The sequence below is a fragment of the Vicia villosa genome, linkage group LG4 (genome assembly GCF_029867415.1).
Source record: "Vicia villosa cultivar HV-30 ecotype Madison, WI linkage group LG4, Vvil1.0, whole genome shotgun sequence".
Classification (NCBI taxonomy): Eukaryota; Viridiplantae; Streptophyta; class Magnoliopsida; order Fabales; family Fabaceae; genus Vicia; species Vicia villosa.
This window is the reverse complement of record NC_081183.1, coordinates 182296107-182320855: the sequence shown is the minus strand read 5'-3', so window position 1 is coordinate 182320855 and position 24749 is coordinate 182296107. Positions and strand designations below refer to the sequence as shown.

Below are 24749 nucleotides of genomic sequence, written 5' to 3'. Positions count from 1 at the left end.
ATATAATGTGGTTGACACAAAGAAAAACCATTATACATTTTTTATTTTCATTTTAATTTCTAGAACCATATAAGTTTCTCCTAGATCTTTCATATCAAAATGATAAGATAAACAAATTTTGGTCTCTTTAACTCAATCACATTCATAACAAAAATTAACATTGCATAAACATATAGACAAATTCTTATTAGATATGTAAATATAGAATGATTATTATTAATATTGATTACAAATGATTATTAGAATCATAACCACATATTTATATTGTGTATATAAATGACTATCAAATCAATGAAAACACACGACCTGAATAATCTTTTTATATTTTCCTATCTAACAATTATCTCACATTCTTGTCCAATAAATTAAAAATAAGCACAAATGTGAGATAAATTCACAACATTACCATCACTTATTATAGTTTAGTTAAAATTTTCATACCTTTTTAAGACCATATACTATTTTTTTTTCAATTTACACATTTGGCCTGTTTAGCCTTTATTTGGTTGATCAATTCTTGAAGTTACAAATATCTCTTCTTGTGTTTCAATTGAGATTTTTTCTTTACCCACCTCCCTATGGGGGTCATCCCCAGCGAAAAACCCAAACTACCCCTGCTTCGGAAATGAACTTCCGAAGCGCTTTTTTTTTTTTAAAAATTTCCTTTATTCGGAAGTTCATCTCCGAAAACACCTCATGGGGGGTGCGTTCGGAGATGAACATCCGAAAACACCTCATGGGGGGTGAATTCGGAAGCTCATTTCCGAATTATGCTGTGTTTTTTTTTTTTTTATGTTTTTTCTTAAACAGTCTCGCATTTTAATTAAACGCAAACGCCAAATAAAATATGCGACATATAATTTGGTTGCCATTTTTTTTCAATCACATCCGAATCATTTTCCATCTTTACTCTTTTTCTATACTCACACATTTTATTTCTGTTCTCTTTGAGTTCGGCCCTGATCTTCATCGAGAGCCTTACTGCCGAAGTTACGAATTGGGAAGGAAAATTCAAGTTCGTGCTAATCATTTTCAGTTATGGTCAATTGGGAAGATAAAAGTGGTGTAGATCCTTATCAGCCACTCGCAACTGAATATGATTAGCACAAACTTGAATTTCCCTGTCTGATTCGTGCTGGTTGGTTGCCATTTTTTTTCAATCACATCCGAATCATTCTCCATCTTTACTCTTTTTCTATACTCACACATTTTATTTCTGTTCTCTTTGAGTTCGGCTCTGATCTTCATCGAGAGCCTTACTGCCGAAGTTACGAATTGGGAAGGAAAATTCAAGTTCGTGCTAATCATTTTCAGTTACGGTCAATTGGGAAGATAAAAGTGGTGTAGATCCTTATCAGCCACTCGCAACTGAATATGATTAGCACAAACTTGAATTTCCCTGTCTGATTCGTGCTGGTTGGTTGCCTGACATGTTCCTGTAAACAATTGAAATCGATTAATATGCGAGACAAAATAAAAAACAAAAAAATTTGAACTTCTGATACATTTCGGAAGTTCATTTCCGAAAACTGGGATGGAGGTGTTTTCGGAAATGAACTTCCGAAACACCCATTCGCAGAACTTCTCTGCAGCCTCCAATGGCAGACCCCTAAACCAAACATCAAACTTATTTCTACACATTCTAAACATCCTAAATATCAGTATAAACCTAACCTAATACAATTTTTGCTATTTGTAAACACCCTAATATACATTTTAATCATAGATCTAAAAATCAAAATGCTTACCAATTGAATGGATTGGAGGACTTTTGAATGTAATAGAGCAAGTAGATGGAGGCTTTGAGGTAGCTTGGAACTGGTTTGCACAAAAATCTCTTGGGGTGTGAGTTTGGAAGAAGTTTAGGGTAAATGATTTGGGGGAGGGGGCTGTTTTGCTTAATCTGAAAAACGCAGAATATTTCGGAAATGAACTTCCGAAGTCAGGGGTATTCTGGATTTTTCACCAGAGGTGAGCTAGAAGGTTGGGAGGTGGCCAAAGAATTTTCCTTCAATTGATTGTAGTTGTGCCACCATGGTGGCAGAAATTACTCCAAAAACACGTAACATCTTATGCATCTTCATTCCTTCCTTCAATCATTCTATTTCTTAAAAAATGGTTCATCCTATTATTGATAGTCTTTTAGCATCAAATGTCTCAATATACAATAAAATTCACCATAAAATACTTGTCAAAACAAAAGTGGTATTACAATAGTAGCTAGAAGTAGAATTGTAAAAAATGCTTATAACTTAACAACATTATCATCAAAATAATTAAAGTGCAACATCTTAAATAAATTAAATCATGACTCAAAATAAAAAATGTGTAAGAGTCTAAAATTGAAAGAAAAAAAAGTCAAAAACATACTATTAATGTCTTTTACAATAAAAAAAAAAAACTTGAACTCAACATTAATATCTTCAAACTTAAATTAAAACTAATGATAGATAATAGGCCAAATTTACTCTAATCTTTTGCAAAGTTTTAATGCACCTCCCACTAATTTAAAAAATCCTCGAACTTTCGATTATTATCAATTTCAAAAGTATATTTTCAATTCATTCCACAAAACTCATTCAGAAGAATCTTTCTTAGAGTTTACCTTTCATATTTTAAAATTAATATGCTAAATAGTGAAGCTTATTTTTTTTTAAAACAACCCACAAAACTCTTATAAAAATTCTTTCAAATTTTTTTTTTTCGTGTAGATTTTGGAAAGATCCTTTCAAAAACTTTAAAAAAATGAAAAATAAACTATTGAAAGGATACTTTCAAAAAGAGTTAAAGTTGGAAACTTGGTTCCTTCAAATTATTTGGTGGTGAATTGATAATTTATTTAAAACAAAATTTAGTAGACCTAACTCGTTTAAGTAAAGTTTTTTTTTTCTTTTATAATCAAAAAGATGCATTAAAAAACACTAGGCTGCTTAACCCAAAAGATACAAAAAGAAATAAGATATAAAGAGGGTAAAAAAATCCACCGGATGAAATCCGCCAACAAAATCAACAATCCTTCGCTTGAAAAAAGTCTCGGATCGACACACCAATCCGGCCACGATAAGTTAACATTCACCTTAAAGAAAGTCATAAACCATTCTCAGGAGATGAATTTAATTAACCCCATCCCATCAAAATTAGACAAAATAGTATCTTTAAAAATGATTTTATTTCTACACTTTCAAATAATCCAATAAAAAATTAACCCAATGAACCAGCCCACGTCCATTTGGAGAGATAACTTACAAGAGATATCTAATAAAGAAAGCCGCTCCAAGATAGTTTCGGCCGAAGAAGCTTCATCTAAACCAAGCCAAAGAGACAACTTACTCCACCAAACTTTAGCAATATCACAATGAAGGAAAAGGTGATCCAAATCCTCCTCAACACGACAACACAAAGGGCACATCAACAAGTGAGGAGCTATTAATACTCCATGATTTGCCAACTCCGATTTCGTAGGAAGTCTATTCCAAATCAATCTCCAACCAAAAAGATGAATTCTACTAGGAACCTTCGTCTTCCATAAACGAGAGAAAGATAAAAAAAATTCTTCAACGGCGGTCTCGGTAACTCATACAACGAAATGGTATCATAAACATTACTCACCGTGAAACTGAAGGTATTTCTCCACCACACAACGGAGTATTCAAGCAAGCGACACGAATGAACCGGAATGAGAAGAATCACTAAATTATTCAATTGCGACGCGACTTCCCGGTCATCCGGGCCATAAAAAATATCAAGAGACCAAACTCAATTTTCACCATTCCAACTACCCTTATCCGCCACCTTCGAACGAGGAGCATCCGTCAAAGAGCATAAATTCGGAAAGAGAATCCTAAGCGGAGTTGTTCCTAACCAAACATCAAACCAAAATTCCCAAAAAAAAAATCCATTTCCAAGTTTGCAAGAGATAGAAGATTTAAACCAATTTGACGATGATTCTGAATCCGCACAACCAACTGAACAAAGATCCCTCCACCAAAGCAAATCTTTATTTCACAAATGTAAAAATGGACCCTTAAGTATTTTTCTTTGAATGTCACCATAATTGCAAGACAGAAAGTTAGTTCATAAAGTGTTCTCCTTGTTCAAAATACGCCACTTCCACTTACTAAGAAGCGCTAAAATGAACTTTCCACAATGCTTCACACCAAGACCCCCATTCTTCTTTTGAAAGACACACTTTATCCCAACTAATCTAACTAATCTTCTTCTTGTCTTCTTCACCACTAGGGGTGGAAATAGGTTAGGCTAGGCTAGGCTAGGCTAGGCTAGGTTTTATAAGGCCTGGGTCTGGCCCTTGATAAACTTGAAAGGCCTGAGCCTGGCCTGTAGCCTATAATAGGCTCTCTCTTTTGGTCTGGCCTGGCCTTTTTAAAAGTTTGGCCTGGCCTGGAAGCCTATTTAAAAGCCTATTTTACATTATGGTTTTCAATTAATCCATATTATTTAAGAAATCTTATAAGTCGTCCTATATATGCATATATAGGCCCACCTATTTAGCCTTTGTTCTAATATATATGCATATATAGGCTTGCCTATTAAGTCTTTTATCTAATATACATGCAAATATAGGCTGATTCATTTAACCTATTTTTAATATACATGAAAATATAGGTCGGGCTATAAGGCTTCATTGGCTTTTTTAATAGCATAAGTCTGACCTATTTTATTAAATAGGATTTTAAAAAAGGCTAAGCCTGACCTTTTTGTTTAATAAGCCTGACCTGACTTGGCCTTATATAGGTTAGGCAACAGGCCCCTGTAGGCTGGCCTGACCTATTCCCACCCCTATTCACCACCTCAAAGGAAGGACCGTTGAATAAAAATGATCTCCGTAATAATGGTTTTAGGAGCCTTATAAAAGGAGAAGAAGAAAATTGGAATACTAGACAAAATAGAATTTAAAAGAACAATCCCCCCGCCAATCGAAAGTTGTCTAATATGCCAACTTCTAATTCGTCTTCTTAATCTCGAAACTAACGGTCTCCACACATCACATTTTCTAGGATTGACATCAACCGGAATACCGAGAAACACAAAAGACGACGAACCAATCTCGCAATTAAGAAAAGAAGACCCGACTTGAATAAAATCCGGATCAAGATTCACACCAAAAAGCTGACTCTTGTTCAAGTTAACATGCAACCCGGACACAAGTTCAAAACCTCTAAGGATGGCCTTAAAAATCCAAAGATTGTTCCAGGAGTCCTCACCAATCAAAATAGTATCATCGGCGAATTGAAGTATCTCAAAATGATTATGATCATCCAAACTAAAACCTTTAAAATCCCCTAAAGAAGAAGTCACCTTCACCATACCCGTCAAACCCTCCGCAACCAACAAGAAAAGAAAAGGAGAAAGGGAATCTCCTTGCGTTAACCCTCTAGAAACCGAAAATTCTCGAGTTGTTGACTAGGTTCTACTTATTCCTACCCCTAAATGAAAACCAGACCAATATTTAAGTAAATATCTTTTTAAAAAAAGTCTTATATTATCTTAACAATTTTATTAAATTTTTAATATGTAAAACAGTTTTTAAAGCAATTATTTTAAAACGGAGAGAAAGTTTACAACTTTTTATAGATAGTAGAAATCCAGTCTTTAACAACCATTGGATACGAAACCATTATTTCACAAGCTTACAAAAAATCCAACTGGAACGTTATCAATATCACACTCTCTTCCACCAATCAGATTTCCACATGATTAAACCTCACAAAACCTTGTCTTTATAAATGTCCCTTCTCATCCTATAATTCAACATCAAAACACAAAAACAAAAACACATTAGTCTACATTTCATAACAATGGCTTCCAACAAGCTTAATGCACTCATTATACTGTTTTCTCTTCTTTGTTACTCAACATTTTCACATGCTTGTGGTTCATGCAAACCACCAACACCTAAGGCTAGCCCTCCTCCTTCAACATCACAAAAATGTCCAAAGGACACATTAAAGCTAGGTGTTTGTGCTGATGTTCTAGGACTTGTTAATGTTGTTGTTGGAAGTCCTGCATCAAGCAAGTGTTGTGCATTGATTCAAGGCTTGGCTGATTTAGAAGCAGCACTTTGTCTTTGTACTGCTATTAAGGCTAATGTTCTTGGTATCAACTTGAATGTTCCTATCTCACTCAGTCTCTTACTTAGTGCCTGTGAAAAGTCTGTCCCTTCTGGTTTCCAATGCTCGTAGGTTCAAACCATACTAGTACTGCTTGCATTGGAACTATAATAATTTTAACGAAATTTCAATGACACCGTAACGGAGGTCACGGTGTCACTGATATTATTATGTTATGAGATGTTTGTCATTGTGGTAACGAGGTATGTCTTATTTACAAATTTTTTATGTTAAGTAAATTTGGGGAACTTTCATTTGATGATTGTGCTTGTCATGCTTAAATTTATGTAATGCATGGATTATTGTAATTTTTTATTATTAGTTTATAATTATTGGAGTTGGGAGAATTGGAGCAGATGCTTAATTAGTGGAACTGAATTGTATTATTATTGTTAAACTAAGTATTAATTTTGGTGCATATTATTGAATTTGTCATTCACGTGAAGGTTGTATTGCGATTTTTTGTGGACCACACTCTGGCATGTAATTTCCGAAAGTGCACTGTCACAGTCACACTCACATGTATCTTAGCTTTTTTTGAGTTGAACTTTAATCCAATGTAGAGTTAGTACTGAACTTTATGATATGATTCTAAAATAAGGATTCAAAATATAGATCGAATGATCTTGATTTGACTGTTGAGATCTGCGACATCAGAGTTAGGTGTGAAATGCAAAAACTCTTATAAAATTTATCTTTTCGTAAGTACATCTTTTGTTTTACAAGTTTGTTACGTGTACACCATTTTTTAACAAAATATATCGTATACACTATTTACCGTATTTATATAGTAAACAGTATTTTTATTAAAATGATATAATTTACAAAAAAAATTTAAAAATTAGTTTACAATACAAATATAAGGTTGTGTCATTAACCAACTTCACAATTGTATTAACCACAAAAATATATCTGATTAACCAATAATTTTACTTATAATTCATCAACCACTTTCACTACTTTTTCAACCGATACAATATATATTATTAATGATGTTCTGATACAAAATTATAAATATATTAACTAACTTTTATACTCCATTAACCAACTTTATTTTATTATTATTATTTTTTTTACGTTTGAAAACTCATTAAACCAATTTATGAACTGTATTAACCAACTTTATACATAATATTAACCAAAATCTGAAATATATATATATATATATATATATATATATATATATATATATATATATATATATATATATAAACCAAATTTTAAACTGCATTACCCAAGTTTTAATATTTCATTAACCAAAATATTTTTTTAAAAAAATATATTAAAAAGTCAATAATATTATAATATTGTTCACATCTTTGTGAATACTATATACGATGTAATGTATGAATTTGATGTATAAATAACATTTTTCTTTGTTTGTTGAAGAAAAAAATTAGAACTTTGAAGACATAAATTATAAAGTTCAATGAAGTTTTGTAATAAAACTATCAAAATAATCGTCCATCCACAATAGTGGACGGATATCTCGATAAATAAGTTTAGGTGAACAATCTGATATTTTTGAAATTTAATTAAGTACTAAATAGATATCAAGTTTTATAGAGTTTTTTTAATAAAATTAAGAAACTAAAATTTATATTTTATCTTTTAATTTTTTTATCTCAGATTTAAAAAAATGGTAATTGTTTTTTTAGCAAGATCACATAGTTTTTTTTTCTTAATACATAATTTTTTTTCAAATGTCATTTGAAGTAGATTTTGATCTTATAATTTTTCTCTTGTCATTTTTTCTTCTATTTTTATACTAATTAATTTAATTCAAACTCATATTTATCCTTTAAAATAAAATAAATATGTTTTAAATGCTTGTATAGGAAAAATTCAAATGTTATATTTAAAAAATTACAACTTTTACTACAATTTTCTCCATTCTTTTTCTCTGTGGTTTCCGCTCTAATTATGAAGAAAGAAACCCAAAACAAGGTCAATGTCCACGAGGTTTGAGCATTTTCGTCAATAAGCCTTAAAAGGATTACCAAAGGTCTACAGAGGATAGACGAAAAGAATCTCGATGGGCTCCCCCCGAGCCCTATCAAAGGAGCACCAACACTAATATTACAAAAAATAATGCCTAAGAGTCGCAAGGAGGGATTAGACTATTTGAATCTCGCCTAAGGGGCTTGATTGTTTCAATCTAGCGTGAAGGACTCGACTAATTTAGTGTTGCTTGAGAGACTCAAATGTCTATGTGTCATTTGACAGATTCGTTAGTCTTAGTCCTGCACGAAAATAATATACCTCGACCTAGATTAAATCACTTCACCCTTCCCAAAACTCAATTTACGTTTGATGTAATACGCATCACAACAACTGCAATGGCTACAATCCCCACACACACATCCACAACAACAGTTTAAAACCATGGCTGATAGTTAAACACCATATAGGACCATTTTTAAATATTAGTCTTTATGAAATATATAGAAAAGAATGGTCTTGCATATATAAAAATAATTAAATATCATATGAGAACGAATTTTACCCATTACTAAAGAAGAAGATAAAAACGGTTCTCTTTGTCATCTACAAAAACAGTTTATAGTCGTTGTATAATAATTGAAAAAAATGTATATGTTGATGCAAGAGGATATAAAACTAGTCTATCACACTCTACGAGAATGTTATTCTTAACTCACAAAAATTAGACATTACCACAAAGTCAAAATGTTTTAGTGCTTGTTATAGGAATGGTAGTTTGTTTTAGAATATCCTATATACTTGGTGGAAGGGGATCTCCCTCTTAGGTTTGATTAGGATGTAGACTCCGATTGGTTTGTAGGTGGTAAGTGTAAGAAAGTGGGAATGAATTTCTTACATCCTTCTAGAAAGATCCTTGGATAGGTCCAACTCTTGTGAGAGTTTTTTTACTCTAACACTTTAGGTTTATATATAGTTGGAGCAAAAGGTTAGTAATGTGACCCATTTGAAGAGGGGGGTTGTTTGTATAGAAGTAGGAATTTTTGAATATTTTTTCCCACTTGAGAATTTCCCATCTCCCATGATGTGGATCTCTTTTGATGCTCCACTAGTCAAAATGGTGCCTGCTCACACTACACGAAAAGAGAGTTTAGGCGACACCACTTTTATCAGCGCTTATTTTCAAAAAAGCGATGCTAAAAAACATAAATGATATTAGGCAACACTTTTAAAAATAAGTGCTGGCTAAGGTATCCACCTTAGAAAACCCTTTATTATATAAGCGCTGTTGTATATTTAACAAAGAAATATTTTAAAAATTATATATTAGATAGCACTTTATTTAATATACAACGGCCAAAATGAAAAAACACTAACTTGAGTTATGCATTAAACAATTAATGCTTCTTATTTAAAAAAAAAACACTATCTTAAATAGTACTCCGTATATTAGAAAGCGCTAAAAAAAGCATTGTTTATGGGAAACATTAAAAAATTTAACTAATTATAATTTTAAAAAACATTGCATTAATAGGGTAATAAAAACCTACCATTTAACGACATGCCAAGTTACATTGCAGTCTAGGCTACATCGCTTTTGGTTATGTATTTCTTATATTTAATATTTATTAACAAATTTAAAACGAAAAGACTAAAAATCTAAAAAAAAAATAAAAAAAAATTTAAAACGAAAAGAAAAAACTCACAAAGCGGAAACACAAAACAGTCACGAATTTCACACTGAAATCTATAATATAAGAAAGGAAATTGTTCTGGTTAATACATTATTACCCCTTCTTAATTATCTGCCACTACACATAATTAATGGCAAATTGAGTCTAAATCAACTAAATGTCAAATAATTAGTTGCTTTTGGTTACATTAGAATGCTGGTTTGGAACAAAACTAGCTGCAAATGTTTTTTTAAATATTATAATATTATAACAAAGTTTCATTTCAACCAAACCTTCCTAAATGCAAAAGCTTTTTAGAAGATGCTACTGCTACATGACATAAAGTTCTGCTGCTTCAAAATATATCTTCCCAATGCATACTTTTGCTGCTTCATGTTCTTTTTCTGTCCCTTTTTTTCTCTTTCTCGATTTCCTTCTCTTTCTCATTCTCACCTTCATTCATTTTCTTCTTCTTATTCTCTTTCTTTCTCATTTATTTCACTCATCCTTCTTCTTTCCATATTTTAATTTGTTGTCTTCAAATAAATTTGGGAATACATTTCAGATTAGGCTTTTTATAAATTTATCTATTTTCTTCTTCAACTTTCATTTTTAATCAATATCTTATTCGACCATTTTTAACTTTTTTTTGCTTATTCTATTGCAGGTTATAAATTTGTCTTTCCCCTTGATATGATGCTTTCATTAGGTATATTTTGTTCTACTTAATCACTATATATTTCTTTTATATGTTTATCTTGGTGATATTTTTCTTTGACAAGTCATTGAATTCGTTGTGTTCTCTTCTTTTTGGTTGGTTTAGTATTTTACATAAATGTGTGAATCAAAATCCTGAGAAAAAAATCCAACAGATCTGGAGAAAATTATATTTGGAGAAAAGCGATGTAAATATGGAGAATCAAATCGGAAGAAAATCCTTTTATTTGATTTCAGTCATTTGTATTAAATATCCATTCTACTTCTTTTTCATAAATCTCTTTTTTACTCTACTATCCTAAGGATTTTCTAAAGAAATTTGTGTTTTAAACACAACACATGAACATTAGGTTTATTTAAATAAATTTGTGTTAAGTATACACACATAAATGAAATGTTTTGTTTTTATTTTCAGGTAATCTTGCTTTGAAAATAAAAAAGATGGAAGCGGAAGAAAAATGTAAGAACTACAAAATCAAGTAGCAATGAATAAAAATAAAAAATTGTTTTTATATTTATTTTATATATACTTAAGATTTTTTTTTTGTATTTTCTAACTTGGAGATCTTTGAAATAATTTGATAATTTTACTTATTTATCCTGCATGAACACAATCCTTTCTACTGGGTTTTAATTTTTATGAATTGTTAATATTTGACTTTCAGATTTGATTTTCAATTGAAGCTCTAAGGAGTACATTCATGGAGTAGTATTGAGATTTAGATAAGGTGGTTTATATCTCATTATCTATTTCATTAATTTTTGTGTTTCTAATTTTTTTTGGGTAATTAAAAATGTCAAATTTTCCCATCTAATTATCTGATACAATTTATAATTGTTTTGTGCAGCTTGATATTGAAATTGCAACTCATAATTAAATAATTTTACATTTAATATTCATATTCAAATCTACAAAAATATTGTGGACAAACCTTTGAATGTGCATAGTTATGGAGTTATAGAGTAATTTACATTGTATAATTTTTTTGCCATTGACCTGACTAATATGTAGAGAGATTAATGGGAGCTTGAACCATAATGATATATGTGCAGTTGAAGAGTCTGACCTGTGTTGGAAGAAGTTTGAAGTATATAAATATGAGCTTATTTATCTTACTCTGATTTTTGTTCAAATTATATGTGCATATTGTTATATTATGGAGTTGTTTGCATTTCTGATGTTACTCTTCTTATCCCACAATATTCTGTTATTGTGATAGAAGATCTCTAAAGGACGAAATGGAAGAGAAACAAAAAAAAAGGATAAGTTGTAACCAAACTATATTCATTTGAAAAAGTATAAATTATAAATTATTATGGTTTTTGTCAGCTTTTATAGCTTGTGGCGTACACATTACTTCCATCATTATCATATCAACTTGGATAAAAAATACAATAAACATACAATTTATATATAATTTATATTAGATCGTAATTCTAAAAATCAATTTGAAAAATTGAACATTAATTGGAAATAGAAATTAAAGAGAAACTAAATATCATTAATGATCTTTTTTAATACAATTCATTATTTATAATTTAATTTAATTTATATATTTTTTTCTTTCTATCAAATAATTAAGAATGTTATTTATAAAATAATAAATATTGTCGCGTTAAACTTTAAAATTGATAACTATTTAAATATTTTATTTTTCAACAAAAAATAATAATTAAAATAAATAGAAAAAGTATATATTTCAAATTATGAACAACAGCCTAAATATTGAAATGCATTCGATTTCTGGTATGCTGAAATACATTTAATTGTGCCCGGACATAGTTTGAAACAGCCTAAAGTCTTTCAGCATATTTTGAAACATTTAATCTTACCATAATTTTTTATACGGGCAGAGTTTGAAATATATAGGCTTTTGCAACCTCATTGAAACAAGTTTTTTATTATATTATTTTTGGTATGCTGAAATGCATTTAATGCATAGTGACTAATATCTTCGAGATGTACGTTATCATAAACTTACCGTATCTCTCATCATTGCTTTTGATTTTTTTTTCAACCCACTTTCTTCAACAAACCAAACCCATTTTCTGAAACAAACATATCTATGGATATATCTTCTCTCAACAATTTAATATATTAATATTATTAATTATAATTTATGCAATTAAAATAAAAATTTATTTCTTTTCTAAGTAATTTTTGTTTTTGTTTTAAAAACTGAAAAATTTTAATTTTAATATTTTTTGTTACATATATTTTTATAAATGTAAAAAATTAAATTATTGATATAAACATTTTTTATAAACGGGAAACAGTTTACTATTGGTACAATTATTTTTATAAATGAGAAAAAATGTATTGTTGATATAAATATTTTTATAAACGGAAAATGTGTATTATTGAACAAATATTTATTAACACAAGAAAAAGCGTATTGTTGATATAAATATTTTTATAATCGGGAAAAAGTCTATTGTTAATATAAATATTTTTTAAATGAAAAACAGTATATTGTTGATACGAATATAAACGAAAAAGTGTATTGTTAATACAATATTTTTATAAACGGAAAAAAATGTTTTGTTGATAAAAATATTTTTATAAATTGAAAAAAATTATTGTTGATACAAATATTTTTGACATTGAATATCAAAATATTTGAAAGTAGTGATATAATATTTAATGCTATATTCACTTTTTTTCACTTTTTTCCTGACATTGAATACCAACTCTCTCTATGTCACCTCAATAAAAAGGAATAACTTACAAATCCAACTTTACTATGGGAAAAATGAAACCACTGATCTAAACATTTAGTGAGTCAATAAAATTTTATTGTTTGTTTTCTTATATCGTAGAAATTATATAAAATGGGGAAAATGAAACAACTGATCCAAATATTGATATCATTTACATTTCATCTTCTAAATAAATAAACAATAAATAATTTTTTTTGATTTAACAATTTAATTTTTCTTTCATTTCATTTTTATTATATATTGAAAACAAATGCGCGTACTATATGAGTACCCGTGCGAATGCACGGGTATTCCGCTAGTATTAAGAAAAGAAAAAAAAAACAGTGTTATACAACGCCACTGAAACCTAAAACAAACTTCACCTCCATCATGCAAAGCTCTGATCTCCGCTTCTCTCAGTCAAATACTTTTTCACTACCAGAATTTTTGCTTTTAATGACCAATTTAAAGACTGAAAATTTTCAATGACTATAACATCTGAATTAGCCATCGAAATATAATATTTTCTTATTAAAATTTTATCAGCCACCAAATTAGTCACAAATATATTGTGACCAAATTCTGCAACTGAATAATAAGTATATTCAGTCACTTTAGCTTCTTTTTTTAGTATTTTCATTTTCCCTTTTTCTCTTTTTGTAATTCCCTCCAACTAGTTTAATTAAAAAACATCCCCTCATTTTATTTTTCTATTACAATTAAAAAACTTTAAAAAAACATTCCCTCATTTTATTTTTCTATTACAATTAAAAAAATTTAAATACCTTTAATTCCTTTAACAATAGTTTAAAATAAAAAGTAATTATAATAATAAAAATGAGAAATATATTACATTTTAATCTTTCCTCTGTTATGTTTCTCTCACGTTTCTATGTTTCTTCCACCTCTCTCATTTCAGCACCACCAAATACTTCCAAAGCCATATCCGACCACAACACAATGAGATCAGAGATAAGAAAACATTATTTAAACATGTATTCATGAAATCTATCTTCTGATCAATTCATTTCTCAAGTTGAGCAACTTCTTCGTCATCCTCTTCCTTTAGGCTGGTGTTTTAAGGTAATTTATGACATATCCTCATTTTCTTTCTTTCTCTTTAATTCTGTTTGTGGAGTCTTCTCCTTCAAAGTTTAATCATCTATTATTATTTTACTAAATTTTATCTTCAATCCAAAAGGGCGCAATTCTTTTTTCAAACTCTAATTTTGATGGTGAAAGCCTTAGTACCAAACGATGTTGATGCACATGTTGCATCAATTGGAACCCAAAAGTTTTGGACTTTATTAAAAAGATTTTTTTTTCACTTTCTCTAGAGCATATATGATACTTAATTCATATTAACTCATAAACCTTTGCTAGTTTATAAGAAAAATATAAGCATAGTTCATAACCATCTTTTCTTTGTCATAGTTTGTCATTTCACACAGATTAAGAAAATGTAATAAATGAATGAGAGATAATAGTATTTTTATTAAACTATCCTTGTTTACTATTGGTGTATTCGAATTATCATTAATGCAGAGTGAGAGAATAATAAAATGAAAATATTAGAGGCCATAATTGGAATATATAAATTAGAATTGCATTGAAAACTAAAAGCAACACTTATTTTTAGGAGAAACAATTTTATAAAATATGACATTTATTTTAGAATAGAGGGAGTATCAAAATTTCCATGATATCCAGATTCACATTCGAAGGAATGAGTTTTATATGTACATTGGATTTTTTTCGATTCAATTTGATTCGGTGAAGATTTTTTAATCATATTGCATCTTTATTTATGACACTCTTAGAGATTTAAATCTTATATCCAAACAATGTCACTTTGAGATTTATTCGTAGGAAGTTAAAAAGCAAAGTTTCGGCAATTGAAAAAATTATCACAATTCTCTCGGATGAACAAAAATGGACACTGATCAGACACTATGCAAAACAAGCACATAGGCAACTTTTTTTGGCCAAAGACAGCGCTTTAAAGCGCTGTATAAACCTGCACTGCTATAAGTAAAAGAAACACTTTGGATTAATGTAAAAGTGCTGCTATATGTCCCCTTTAGGCAGCGCTTTGACTTTAAAAGCGCTTTCTTATGCACCCCTTTAGACAACGCTTTGGAAAGTACCCCTTTAGTAGCGCTTTCACTTTAGACAACATTTTTTGTCATCTTTTAGGCATCACTTTAGACAGCGCTTTTCCACTTTAGGCAGTGTTTTTCTCACTTTAGGCAGTATTGTCCATTGCATGCCTTTAAGTTGTACAACTTTAATACCGGAGACAGTCTTGTGAATTTAGTGCAACCTTTATACAACGGTTTCTCTGCATCGCTTACCAACCTCTCAAACATTTTGGGTCAATCCTGAAGATCTTCTTCAAGTGCTTCTGCAATCTCTTCGACTCGATCACTGTTGTATGTATTAGTGTCATTGTCGACTGAAGCCTAGGTCATATTATTTTTCTCCCCCGATTAAACATTCTCGTTACTTTTCTCACCATGAAATATTCAACACGTATAACTTGGATCTATTCCACGCCTCAGTAAATGCGATTTCAATCCATCTGCGTCAACCCGACCCACATAACAACAACCTAAGCAAGGGCATTTCATTCGATTGGGATCTTTGACGTGTTCAACAGCAAACTTAACGAATTCCAATGCCACATTCTATTGAAGCGGTAAAGCGGCAAGCAACAAAAGTTTTGGAAGTATTTATCCGGGAATTTATCGTGTCCACAGAGATTAGTGCTACTGAACTGCCGTTCGACGGATTCTTAATTCTTGAGTTTGGGTTAAATGGGTTTTAAGTAAACAAGGAAAATATAACATATGAACATAAAAAATAATTCATTCTTGATAGTGAATAGCTTATCTGGTTTGAATCTAAACTACTCATCACAAACTTAGATTTATCACGCTGTCGTACTCAATCTACAATACTCATTAGAATCACCACATATCCCTCACATCAATGTCCATTTCTGCAACACCGACGAGAGTTTAACTATATTGCTCTTTCGACGATGTCTCAACCGATCGAACAATACAGAGACATTAAACTTAGATATTATGTGGATGTTAACCCCAAACCCTATGTCTAGAATCTAGAATTAACAGGTATTCTCCTAATCAAGATTCACGAAGCATATTTCTATAACAACATAAATCTGAAGCGATTAAGCAAAAAGATCAGAAAAACACCGATTAAGATTTGTAAAGCAAACTTTATACAACTAGTAGAAAAAGCAACAAACATCCATGGACTTAGAGTAATTTACATACAAACTCACCATAAGAGAAATACAAAGAGAAGAGAAAAAAAGGAACCAAACATTTCTTGGTTTGTCAACACCAATCGATGAGAAATTCGACCTCCGATCATCCGATTACAAGCTTCAATGGTTTTTCCAAGCTAAATCTACCCAAAAATGACCTAGGATGAGTTGGGGTTCAAAAATACCCAAAACATAACCTAAAAAAAAATTTGATTTTCGCCTATTTATGCAATTTTGAGTTCTGTACAGCGTGCGTCGCGCGCAGAAGCGCGCATTGCGCCCAACCTGCTGTCATGAAAAAACAGCTTTTAGTAAAAATGATGTAACTTGAGAACCGTAACTCCGATTTGCGTTCGGTTCGAAGCGTTGGAAAGCTTATTCAATTTCCCATCTAACAATGACAACATATCAACCAAATTGGTGATTTATTATTCTTTGGTTTTGAGCTTTATTCGTTGACGAGTTGGTTTCGTTGCTCAAAAATGCGCGTTTGAAGCCGTGTCTTCGACATGTTATTGCTCGTGCTCCAAATACGCCTCAATACCTACAAAATGAATAGAAAACTATCAAAAAATATAAAAGTATATGAAAATACATCTATTCACAAAGTATACGTATTTATACACAAAACGGGGTATTATTCAAACGGTATTAACAAAAAGTATCAATAAGTGCAACAAAACGTATATACAAAATAAGTACATTTTTGCACTTATCACATTCTCGTACTCTTTTGACAATCGATCGACAGACAACCATTTTTTATCCATGATTTTACTACTAAGTAAGCTAAACAAAAACATTAATTAGTCACGCAACTATAGCAAAAGAACAACTAATTACCTGTAGAAAAAGTCAGAAACTTATGAAACCACACACTGTAATATTCTTGGAAACGATCCGAACTTCACTCTTCACAAGTAATTCCTAACTAGCAAAAATATTACTGACCAACGTTTATCACCCTGAAAAAAAAAATGAGAAAGTATATAAATGAATGATCACAAGCTACTATAGATTTTAAATAAGTGTTGTAATCTTTACTAATTAGTACAAATTTTAAATTAACATCATAGAATTGCGATAAATTAACATCATAGATTTTAAGAACTTTAACATTCTTTATTAATTACATACGTGTCTAACTGTCTATCATGTCTTTATATAGTTTTTTTGTTATATTTTAATAAGAACTTTAACATTCTTTTAATTGTTTATAAATTTATAATTCTGATATTTACATCATATCACTTTAGTAGTCACGTTTTTATAATTCTATTGCCTTTAATTATATTTATTCTTCTGTAAAAGAAAGTACAATCATGCAGATGTGTCAATCTAACCACGCTTTCTATCTAACCATGTTTTCCATCTTTTAATTTTGAGAAATGCTAATGTGACACCTAATATTACACCACCAACACCGTATTCGAATACGGTTATATATACCATTTGTGTTTTTTAATAATTTTATCCATGCTTTGGTTTAATTTTATGGTTCTGATTTTTACATCATATCACTTAATGCATACCACAAGGTTTATTACCTTAATGCATAGCACAAGGTTTACATCATACCACAAGGTTATTAAAGGAAAAGACTAACCAATTTACAAAAACCCTTTGTCTTTTATGTCGTAATTATAATTGGTTGTAATATTGTTTTTTGTTGGCTTTGTGCCGTGTATTTTGTACATGAGTTGGAGAACCCTTAGTTCTCCCTTCAATATATCTCTTGCTTTCAAAAAAAAATTGAACTACACTACATGTTGATTATGTTGTCCTCGTTTTGTATTTAATACATAGTTGTATATTAGCTCCACTACAAGTTTTGTATTTTCTTCCTTATTATAATTGTGACAGAAGAAATGTTCAAGAAGGAAATGAATACTCTTTACAACGACAACCAACAAGAGCATTAAGACTAGCACTTCTTGATCAAACTCTTCATCCACATATCCTATGCAACAGCAACAAGAACATCACCTAATCTTATCAATCTCAACCTTCATAGATTATTCATATTTCTCAACTTCATAATCATCATCAACATCACCTAAGCCTAGAAGGAAATCATCACACAACAACACAACCTCAATCTATCGTAAAACACTTGTTATGATAAGAATTCTGTTGATGTAAATGATCATGCATGTGTAGTTCATGGAAAACCAACTCTCTTTTGTAAAACAAGTTCAGTATACTATAAATAGTTCTTCTGCAAATGGTATGCAGAGTTCTTCTAAGTATGTTTTGATATAACATTCTTCCAAGTTTAGTTTATGGTATGAACAAGTTTAAACACTAAATAAGTAACTACTTATCAAAAGGTAGAAGCAACTTCAATCATTCAACTAGATCAAAAAAGCACAAAAAGAAACTTATCAGCACTGTGGAATCAAAAATCGCTCACAATCTCTGTAGCAACCTGCCTTAAAATTGAAGGTTTAGAGTCGCCACCTATTCTGAAGGGCGAATAGGAAACCCTATACAGATATGAGATTCAGGGTAAGTTATTATAATCAGGTTGAGGGAAGGTATTAGGCACCCTAAACCCTTTCCTAAAGGCTAACATTGCAAAGATAAGGGTTTATGGCAAAGATAAGGTTTATAGCTAATGAAATGAAAAAGGCAAAAATTAAGATTTAAAACTGAATTGAGATTTTTAGGGGGGAGACTCGCCTTGTTACCATGTGCCTACGTATCTCCTTATGGAGAATCAGAGTCAACGTAGTTCGGGCACAGGGTTGTACGCCTTAGAATTGATTATGAGAGTGTTTGAAGTTGTTTGAGGCTTTTTGAATGGCCTGTCGTAGTTTGTGATTTGAAAGACATTTTGAATTGCCTGATTGAAAAGGATGAAAATCCGTAGTTTGTGGTTTGATGTGTTCTAGATGTGTTTGGGCGTACAACCCTGATTTGATATGGCACCGTTAGATGCAGTGATCAATAGATTTGATCAGTATAGCTAACGGATTAAGGGGCATTGCTGGTTACTCAGATCGATAGATTGATCGTCGCGGGCAGCAAATTGAATGTTTTAATTTTATGAATTTTTCATCTCTTGCCTAATGCGACTAATAGATTTAGTCGGGTCGAGAAGAGAATTAATCGAGGGTTAATGTTTTATTTTATATCTCTCGTCTAATGCGACTAATAGCTTTAGTCGGGTTGAGGAGAGAATTAATTGAGGATTAATATTTTGCCAAATGGCAATGGGATTGGGCGAACCCTAATATTATAAACCTTTGTAGGGTTTTCGTGATTTATGAATAGTTAAAATTAATTAAATTAATTAACTCGAATAATCGAGTAATCAAAATAATCGGGAAAATATAATTCTAAACCCTAGTCCTAATTTATTATTTAATTCTAGTTAACACAATTAAATTATATGCATATTAACAATTGCATAAATACTAAATATAAAAAAAAAAAGATGAATAAATAAAACCAAAGAATAATACCAAGAAACCTGGGCACTGATTGTATGTGGACGCCCCCTGAGGGTCCATGGCGCTCCTTCGAATTTGTACACGTTAGATTTACCTCCAGAATCATCCAAAAGGCCTTGCTATGGGGGTGTATCGTATGCTACGCATTGGAGGCACACTGGATCCGTAAATGGATAATTTAGTAAAAATTTATTGTAGCCAGGGGGAATTGAACCCAGGCTCTCCTGTTTGCAAACACAAACTCTTGCCACTTCAGCTGCAGTGATAACCTGTTATACCTATGACACCGACATGATTTAACACAAACAAAGTCAAGGAATTCAAAATAAAAAAAGGGAAAATCCAGCCCCTGTCTCCTTCTTCCTCGTGACATTCTTTTTAGAGAACCCCAGGACTACCTTCATCTAATATATATACAGGTATAATTGGTGCACCAAAAAAAGAAATTGAAAGTGTTTGCAGGAAAAGAGTGAACAGAATCTAGGGGAGTTGGATCGATACTTGAAGCGACGAGATGGGAGGTTCGTGATAGGGTTGTCGCGGCTACAGATTGGGAGGTGGTTTCGACGGTGGCCTGAGGATGGTTGCTCGCGTGGTGACGAAATCCGCGGCGGTCACACAATGAGGTCGCTGTTGTTGTTTGTTTCCTTTTGTTCACAATACACCCATGTGAGAGAGATGATGGGAAGATGAAAGAGTGTTAATTCTTGCTGTAACTGTATTGAGAACTGTGACTTGGTCAATTGAAGACGGCGCGGTGGTGCCAATTTGAACAGTATTAGAGTCTATATGTGGATGGAAAAAAATAAGGATTCCTCAAACTGTTTTCGGCCCCCCTTCTCTTTGTGAATGAATTTTCTTTTATAATTACCAATTAGGTTTTTTTCCTAATGGGCCTAGTGCCCAATTGACTAATGATCTAAGAATAAATTGAACCTACTAATCCTAGTATTAGAATTAATAAAAATAAACCTACTAATAATATAAAAATCCTAATCCTAATAACAATACTCCTAATTATGACTAATACTAATAATTAATAAAACCTAAAATAAAAAATTAATTAGTCCTAATTCTACCTAAGAATAGTAATAATAATAATAATAATAATAATAATAATAATAATAATAAAAGCTAATTATAAAATCCTAGTATTAATAAAAATTAATAATGTTAAATACAAATAGTTAGTCATGTTAAAATAAATAATAATCAAAATGTTAGTAAAAACCCTGAAATACCCCCAAAAATGATAAAACCCTTGTGATAATTGGACCCAAGCGCTTGAGTCCCAAAATACCTGTTATCCACACCTCTATTCTAATTTATAGGTGAATGCTGCTTTGAATAGTCCATTGAACCTTGAGGATGAAATGCGGAGGGCAAATTTTGGGGTATGACAGCTGCCCCTGTTCAATCTTCTTAAACCTGAAGAGTTAGATAGGCACGTCTGCCTATCGCGATCTACAGGTAGAAGATGATTGGACACTGAGATGCCCTGAAATTTGCATTTGTTTAGGGAAGAGTTCTGTGGGGGATGGGCTTAAAGATGCCACCTAGGGTAAACACCCCCCTTTTTTCCTTACTGTGAAGCAGATGCTTTCGAAAGAAACCCGATGCTTTGATCGTAGCACAGCCTAAAAAGGCAACCTGAATTTTATGCAATGCTATGATGCATGTATGATGCAGCGAGCCTCTCAAAATAAATGAGGGCGATGTATGGATATGCATTATGTATGAATGAGTATGTAAGTTGAAATGATGCATGATCGTTAGTTATGTTAATCGAAGTATGTTAGTAATTCTGAAAAGAAAGATAAAATCTTTGTTTGTTGTTGAAGTTTTGGAGAATATCACTGCCGAGAGACTAACGTGATAAACCCAATTGAAGAACCCATTGAAAACTCCTTTGTAAAACCTTTTGTGAACCCCTTTGTAGTCTTGAAGAATATCACTGCCGAGGGACTAACGTGATAAACCCAGTTGAAGAACCTCTCGTAAAACCCTTTGATCACTGCCGAGGGACTAACGTGATGGGTAAACGCACTATCAATAGTGACGACTTGCAATTTGTGAACCCCACTTACTAAAGTTCCAGTAAGTTTTCGTAGTTTGTGAACCCCAATAGGATCGCTTGCTATAGTTCTAGCAAGTTCACCTGCACCAATAGGATTACTTGTCATAGCTCTGACAAGCTCACCTGCACCATTCGGATCATTTGTCCTAGTTCGGACAATTCACCTGCACCATTTAGGCTAATTTGCTATGCTTATAGCAACTTCGCCCGCACCATTTAGGGTCATTTGCCATGCTTGTAGCAAACTTCCTGCACCATTTAGGATCATTTGCCATGCTTGTAGTAAACTCACCCGCACCATTTAGGATCATTTGCCGTGCTTGTAGCAAACTCACCCGCACCATTTAGGATCGTTTGCCGTGCTTGTAGCAAACTCACCCGCACCATTTAGGATCGTTTGCCGTGCTTGTAGCAAACTCACCCGCACCATTTAGGATCGTTTGCCGTGCTTGTAGCAAACTTACCCGCACCATTTAGGATCATTTGCCTTGCTTGTAGCAAACTCACCTGCACCATTTAGGATCATTTGCCGTGCTTGTAGCAAACTCACCCGCACCATTTAGGATCATTTGCCGTGCTTGTAGCAAACTTACCTGCATGAAAAAAAAGATTCACCTGTTTGGAGACTCACGACTCGAGGGTCGGAGAAAATACACCTTTCACAACACGAGGGTTGGAAACTCACGACACATGGGTCGGGAAATACACCTATCACAACACGAGGGTTGGAGACTGGGCTTTTGTAGTATGTGAAGGCACTAGATGATATGCATATGCTAATGCGTATGTATGTATGCTGATGCTGACGTCAATCTCAAGATTTTATCTCCTTATTGAACTTGTTTAAACCATATTTGCACCTACACCACGACTATGCTTATGCCGGCTTGGTAATGTTTATGTATGCGGGTAATGCTTATGTATATGTTTATTGATGAGTGGAACGAAGTAGTGTCTTCTATAAGACTACCTGAAAAGGTTTCTGGAGTGGATGTGAGTGTTTGTCTTTAAAGAAGACTATCTGAAAAGATTTTTTAGGATAGAAATTTGTCTTAAAGAAGACCACCTGGAAAGGCTGGAAGATGTCTAAAAAGGACTACCTAAAAAGGTTCTTAGCAAGGAATGAGGAATATCTTTAAAGACGGCTACCTGAAAAGGCTGAAAGATGTCTTTAACAAGGACTACCTACAAAGGTTCTTAGCAAGGAATGATTAATGTCTTAGAAAAGACCACCCAGAAAGGTTCATAGAATGTCTTAAAGAAGACCACCTGAAGAGGTTCCTGAAAAGGTTCGTATAAAAGAATGTCTTGAAAAAGACTACCTGAAGAGGTTCCTTGAAAGGATGACAATTCGCCTTGAGTAAGACTGCTTGAGGAGGCTCCTAGAAAGGGTCGTGAGATTTGTCTTAAGGAAGACTACCTAAAAAGGTGTAGTGTGATGTATCAACCAATGTATGCAATGCATGATTCATATGTATTTGCATGATGCTCCGATGATAGGTTGTTGATAACCAAAGCATATATAGCTCGCTGGAGTTACAGGTTTGTTTGATAAGATGGGGTGTGATGCTAGCGCGATTCCCCGATACCTGTTCTTTGAAGATCGTAGTTAGGAGAAATATTTGTTCGATGTTGTGAAGCGTGAGAATGCCTTATGCTGTGCGCCTTGCCCCAATTTGGCTTTTGAATTACTCCACGCCTTTAACCTTTTGAGGTTCTCCATGTCTTTCACCTTTTGCAATTCACACCTTTAACCTTTTCGAGGTTCTCCACACCTTTAACCTTTGTGGTTCTCCACACCTTATGGATTTGATATCTCATGCCCCAATGTTTAGTGGAAAAAAGGTGCCTATGATCTCCAAGCTATGAAGGAAGTGCCCCGGGAAATAACCTTGTCATATGCTTTGACGTTTAGATTGAAGGGTATGCCCTTGATCTCCCGGATATGGAGGACTATCCATAGTGTTCTATCCTTTAAATTTTCTCCCATGTTTGACATGCCCCTGACTTCTGTTGCTTCGAGATGTGCCCCAGGTCGATTGAACCTTAGGAAGAATGCCCCCAGTTAATAGGATTTTTGCTCGTATGCCCCTGCGATCCTCGAGTTTTTGCCCTTGTTAAGAGGAACCCCCTAGATGTGATTCCCCCCATTCCAGAGTCTTTATTAGAAAGATCGCCTTTGATTAAACCCATTTCGAGGTCTCCTCGATGCTAAGTGTATACTTGTAGATGACGTTGTACCTTTTGAGAAGTAACTCCAATGCGACGCGTATGCAAGTTTTGAAATCAAAGTCCGTTACGAATTAGGACTGGATGATTAGAAGTGAATGCTTGAAGAAGCGTGGTGATTAGAAGTAGTTTTAACAGACTTTAGGAGTCAGTATAACAAAATCCTGCTTAGTATGCTTTCGTGGTTAACCTTGCCTCAATTAGGACTTTTAACTGTTGTAACTTGGCCTGGTTCATGTTTTAAGAAACAATGGATATAAGGCTCAAAATTTTATTTGTCCCACCCCTTTCTCCTTGGTGTTCTCCAAATCCTAAACATTCGCTTAATCCAATGGATGTGTTTTGTTTGCAAGAGAATCGTTTCAGTTGAGCAGAAGCTTTTAGTGAAAATCCAAGCATTGATGTGAAGCTTTGATGGTTTAGCAGTCACAAGATTATCCTTTGTATTTCGCCTTTGTTTTGTTTTTATCCCTTATTTTGTATGAACCAATTCTTTTGGATTTGATTCATCGGGATGCCCTAATTTTTGCCTAA

The 24749-nt window shown here is 32.4% G+C and overlaps 1 protein-coding gene and 1 long non-coding RNA gene across 2 annotated transcripts; both read left to right on the top strand.

Moving 5' to 3' along the window:
• Positions 1-5755: 5755 nt before the first annotated feature.
• On the top strand, positions 5756-6573 carry LOC131600479 (14 kDa proline-rich protein DC2.15-like). Its single transcript, XM_058872636.1, has one exon. It carries the CDS (start codon positions 5817-5819, stop codon positions 6198-6200), a length of 384 nt encoding a protein of 127 aa, XP_058728619.1. The 5' UTR covers positions 5756-5816; the 3' UTR covers positions 6201-6573.
• Positions 6574-10087: 3514 nt separating this feature from the next.
• On the top strand, positions 10088-11726 carry LOC131600478 (uncharacterized). The gene is made up of 4 exons (XR_009283154.1): positions 10088-10451; positions 10875-10919; positions 11125-11187; positions 11308-11726. It is a non-coding gene; the product is annotated as an uncharacterized LOC131600478 (long non-coding RNA).
• The last annotated feature ends 13023 nt before the right edge of the window (positions 11727-24749 follow it).